General features: G+C 40.7%; 1 protein-coding gene across 1 annotated transcript in view; it reads right to left on the bottom strand.

Annotated features, from left to right (window-relative positions):
- The window catches only part of LOC116692381 (lymphocyte-specific protein 1), a 38,061-nt gene that overhangs the window by 16,085 nt on the left and 16,478 nt on the right, over positions 1-5,498 (bottom strand). The window contains exons 5-8 of the mRNA XM_032520645.1: positions 5,084-5,324; positions 3,463-3,579; positions 1,970-1,993; positions 685-726 (exon numbers count right to left, since the gene is read on the bottom strand). Coding sequence (XP_032376536.1) covers positions 685-726; positions 1,970-1,993; positions 3,463-3,579; positions 5,084-5,324 — 424 coding nt within the window. The remainder of the gene's footprint in view (positions 1-684; positions 727-1,969; positions 1,994-3,462; positions 3,580-5,083; positions 5,325-5,498) is intronic.

Below are 5,498 nucleotides of genomic sequence, written 5' to 3'. Positions count from 1 at the left end.
GGTGGTTGAGAAAACATTAAATCTGGAACATGGGTCAAATTAAAATGAGCTGTTTGAGGTGTTACTTCATTCAGCTTTCAAGTATCTGCATCAAGTTAATATCTGTTCTGACTGCACCTTATTCTATACCGCAGTATTTTACTTAAAATATGGATATTTAATTTTTTTTTCCCAACTGTATATTTCTAGTATCTAGATATTTATATTTTTCAGGGTTTTTTTACATTTTTTTTAGACTCTACATGCTCTGCACACCCATAAGAATTTAAGCATTTATTTATTTTCATTCATATAACTAATAACTCAACTTTTCCACTGTGTTTTTAATTGTTTCTGTGCTGTATTCTTTTAAGCTGTGAACTTTGCATGTCATTTCGTACTACAGTGTACTGTGGTATGACATTAAATAAATCTTGAATCTTGAATCTTGAATCTTGAAGCTAATTTAGTAATCCTGTTTCAAGAGACAGGGCCTAGTAGTTTTATCCCATTAGAAGACAACAAAGAATTAAACAGATAAGACAAGTTAGAAATAAAACTGTGTGCTAAACTTGTATATATATATATATATATATATATATATATTATAATTGATTGTAATTTAATTTCTGCAAGCCAAAAACAACAGAAGCATAGAGTTGTAGAATATCCAAGCATCTGCTGACCTTTGACCCTGACACTCACCGTGCATTTACCGTCTGTTGACACTCTGCTGTTCACTTCCTCCTGTAAAGAGACACACCGTGCTGGGATACAGAGACTAAATGACTGTGAGTACAACATGCATCACCTTACTCTTAAAATTAAAGAGCCCACTATCATGCTTTTTGGGATCCTTCCCTTTCTTTTAGTGTGTTTTCATGTTTTTTTGTGTATGTAATTGAGGTTTAAATTTAACACCTTTCTCTCACAGACAGTACTTTTTCTCAACTGCCTGAAAACGGCTCGCCCACGTCCCCGTTTGACATTTCTCTTTTAATGATGTCATTAAATGAGAAAGCCAGCCCAGTTTATCAAATGTGCTGCCCATAGAGAGAGCCAAAGTCCCCCCCCCCCCCCCCCCCCTTCCGTTTGCCTCCATGCGACCTATCTTCGGAAAAATAATGAACGGCGGTCAATGGCAAAAGACAAACTATCAACTTTCATATATGGTGTTTTTCAAAATGAAAAATGATTTAACAGGTCAAGAATGTCACGATAGTTAAGTAAAATGCTACGAGGAAAATACATAATTAGATGGACTACAAGTCCAAGTCACTGATCTGACTTCACCACGTTTTCCCTTTGAGTAGCTGCAGCTCTCAACATGACCCGATGTACAATGGTTTTCTTTCTTTCTTTTGATCCTAGTGCCTTCGTCTTAGAGGAAGACGGTAAAGCTCGACAAGGAGGCAGCCATATTGCTCTGGTGACGTGTTTTGTTCCACATGACAGATGTAGTTCACTATGCGATCTCACACAAAACCCTAATGTTGTTCACCTTCTTTACGTCGAGTAGTTTATCTCTTGACATGTAAAATTATCTTTGAAATTCACACACATCATTTGTGAAATCCCTGGCACAACTCAAACAGGACCAAAAAATTATTATCTCTCATCGACTCCCGATCCTATTTTTTCGGATAGGTCCCAAATGGACTGGAAGTATAAATGCGTGACTTTGGCTCCCTATAGATGCTGTCTGAGCAAGCACGGCCCGCCCAGTGGCCTGTTTGAATGTGGTTGACCAATCACAACAGAGTGGGCCAGCTGACCAATCAGAGCACACTAGGCTTTTCAGGAAGGAGGGGACCAGAGTGTTTCAGGTGGAGGCGCTGCAGTAATGGGCAGTATGAGAAACATGTTTTTTGAACATCAAAGCATGTAAACCTATTCTTAGAGACTCCAAGAATACAATTATGACACTGAAAAGGAGAATAATAGGGGCTCTTTAACTTTAGCATAAAAAGTCAGCATGCGTAGGACTTACTGGGTAAAACTGAATGAGGAGTTTCTGGAGGAACAGCGGGGAGCGTGGAAGAGAGAAAACACTTTTTAGCACACAACAGTAAATAATTTCACCAATCAGCTATTCATCACATTGATTAGATGTGACACAATTAGACATTACACTTTAGACACAATCACTTTAAAAATCCAATGAAATGGTGCTCTTTAGATGCTTTCATATAGGCCTTAATGGTCCCCTAATACTGTATCTGAAGTCTGCTTTTTAATAGACCTTAGTGGCCCTAATACTGTAACTGAAGTCTCTTTATATAGACCTTAGTGGTCCCCTAATACGGTATCTGAAGTCTTTTATATAACCTTAGTGGTCCCCTGATACTGTACCTGAAGTCTCTTTATATAGACCTTAGTGGTCCTAATACTGGATCTGAAGTTCTTTTTTATAGACCTTATGGTCCCCTATACTGTATCTGAAGTCCTTTTATATAGACCTTAGTGGTCCCCAATGCTGTATCTGAAGTCTCTTTTTATAGACCTTAGTGGTCCCTATACTGTATCTGAAGTCTCTTTTATATAGACCTTAGTGGTCCCCTAATACGTATCTGAAGTCTCTTTTATATAGACCTTAGTGGTCCCCTAATCTGTATCTGAGTCTCTTTATATAGACCTTAGTGGTCCCCTAATACTGTATCTGAGTCTCTTTTATATAGTACCTCGTGGTCCCCTAATACTGTATCTGAAGTCTCTTTTATATAGACCTCAGTGGTCCCCTAATACTCTCTCTTTTTCCAAAATTCAGCCTTGGTGCAGAATTACAGCCACTAGAGCCAGTCCCAGTTTGAAAGCCATGATGTTTCTCTCTCATGGGTAGCCAAATTCTCAGAGAAAGGGGAGGTAACCTGAACTAGAATTGGTCCATCTGAGCTTTCATTTTCTCAAAGGCAGAGCAGGATACCCAGGGCTCGGTTTACACCTATCATCATTTCTACCTACTGGGGGGCCATAGGCAGGCTGGGGGAACTCATATCAATGTTAAAACACCTTATAAAGTGAAAAGTTTACGCCATGGGACCTTTAACGACTGACAACCTCTGGAGCTGAGCTCGATCCCTGATCCAACACATTGGTCGAAATCTGCACATTAGCGTTATAACATAAAATGGGAAGAAGGTTTTAATGTTTCAGAACAGAGTCACAACATCCTTATTGCAAACAATTGAATCAATTGGGTTTATGGGAAATGTAGTTTCATATTTTTCAATTTAATTCAATTAGTGTCAAATCCTGACAGAAGTAATCTCAGGACACTTTACAGATAGAGCAGGTCTAGACCACATTTAATTTATAATTTACAAAGACTCAAAAATTCCCAGCAGGAACAAGCATTTGGTGCGTGAGATGCAACAAAAGACAGAGAGACCTATTTTACCTCTTAATTTTCCTACTGTTACCCCACTATTACCATGTTATTACCGTGGAGGAATTTCAGACCCCCCCTTTGGTTTGCTGGGATACCTTGAATGTCGGGCTCATAGGACCGTAGTTTAACAGCTCCTCGCCCTCGCTGCTGCTGCAGAGAGAGGCTGCAGATCTTCTGCTCACCTCCTCACTCCTCCTTCCCCCCACTGAGCTCTAGGACATACAACATACACATGTCAACAAATATTACCATGTCTAATCAATAGGAAAAAGTCAGTATAAAGAGTATTATCAATATCTTATCATGTTAAAATGTCTCTTGCTAATCTCTAAAGTTTTTCCTAACTGCTCACCCTGTTATTTGGTGGCAAAAGACAAATAAAACTGTTGCTAAAAGTAGGAATTTATTCCTACACCATCAAAACATCATTGTCTGGCTGCACGCCTCATTTCAACACCCCGCGAGCCAATGCTGCATTCTTTGACTTTATTACTTTCAGATTTGAAGCCAATTTCTATGAACTGAGTTTCCTACTAAGCATGTGTTTGCTTAAATGTTTTAATGACACGCAGTGAGAAACAAGACATTTTCGGTGTTATGTCAGCACTCTACTGCTTAGTAGAAGAAGTATTTTATTAATAATAAGAGTAAAAGTATTTCCTGAAAGAGTTGGACATAAGTAACAAAATACGTTTCAGAGATGCCGTAAAAAAGGTAAATCAGTTTTTAAGATACCTTGGTGTCAACGAGAGATATTTCGACATGTCAGGGAATCTCAACATTGGATTCCGTTCACTACGCTAAGCCAACTAGCGGCGGCGCTGTCGGTGTTGCTCCGGACTAAAACAATGCATACACTGAGACAAAAAATGCGTTGGCCCACCTATCTACAGCTAGGGGAGACCGTGATACGCCCTAGTTCAACTAACGGTGGCGTGTGTCACTCCCCGATGTAAGTCGAGTGCAGATTTGAGTCGCGCATGCGTCACTTAGTGACAAGTAGCCTACAAGATGCAAACGAGAGATTTCTGTAATGTCACTACAGTAAAAATGTACCTACATAACCAAGTTGGTTCCCTGCTAGCTTAGCTACAAGTTAGCACCAAACACAACAAAGGCTGTCAGATGAATGGCGTTTTGAGCTAACGTTAGCAATCAAATCAATCATTTAGCTATCATAGATAGCTAAAACGTTTTTGAAATGATTCCCATCTTCTGTTGTTGTTTGTAACGAGAAAAGTTTATTATTTCATGGATTTCACAAATTTCAGTATGATATGTTACGCTGTTAACCGTTCTCGACCAGAGCCGGTCTGGCTCGACTCTCATCGGGTATGACACGTTATGCCGTAAACCGTTTAAATCTGAGCATGCATGACTCAAATCTGCACTCGACTCACATCGGGGAGTGACTGCGTGTTAAGCTGACACATGTAACGTTGGGCACATCGGATCCCACAGCCTCCCCATTCTCTCTGCTGATTCCTGACATCTTTATCCACGTTTGTCTTCATTAAGGCTCAGTTTTACAGGTTGGCGGCTTATAAAGACATATGTTTTGGGTTCATTACATTGTTGGTAGTGCATATCACAACACGGCAACTTTTAGGCATTTTTCTGTCGTCAATGGAGAGAATTTTTTGCCTCTCCGGTGGGGGGCGGGACTTAAATGTGCTCTGTCTCTATAGCAAGAAAGAGCATTTTTGAAACGCAAACCTTGTCAGGTGTCTTGTGCTCCTCCCCCTCATCCTCCCTGTGTCTCTCCTCCCTCCTGAGGTGGAAATCTTCCTTCTCGTCATTTGTGAAGCTCAGTTCTTCTTCCTCCTGGTCATCTTCATCTCTGGGACTCTGTCGACTTTCTGCTGAAATCCGTTCCCTCTGCAGAGTAGCCTGCATCTCTTTTACATCCTCCATCTGCTGCTCCACCACCTCTCCATCCACCCTGCATGCCCCTCCGCTGTGGACGAGAGGATTTAACGTGGTTAATAAAGCTATAGTGCATAGTTTATGTCTCCCCCATGAGGAATTCTATGAAATGGTAACCACAATGGCGGCGTACGCACATGTCGCAAGCCTTCAGTGATCACGCACCACCCCACCCCCACCCCCACCCCTCCTCCATGCAGTTACT

The sequence above is a fragment of the Etheostoma spectabile genome, chromosome 1, assembly GCF_008692095.1.
Source record: "Etheostoma spectabile isolate EspeVRDwgs_2016 chromosome 1, UIUC_Espe_1.0, whole genome shotgun sequence".
NCBI classification, from domain to species: Eukaryota; Metazoa; Chordata; class Actinopteri; order Perciformes; family Percidae; genus Etheostoma; species Etheostoma spectabile.
Note: the sequence above shows the minus strand (reverse complement) of the source record. Positions and strands in the feature narration are given on the sequence as shown.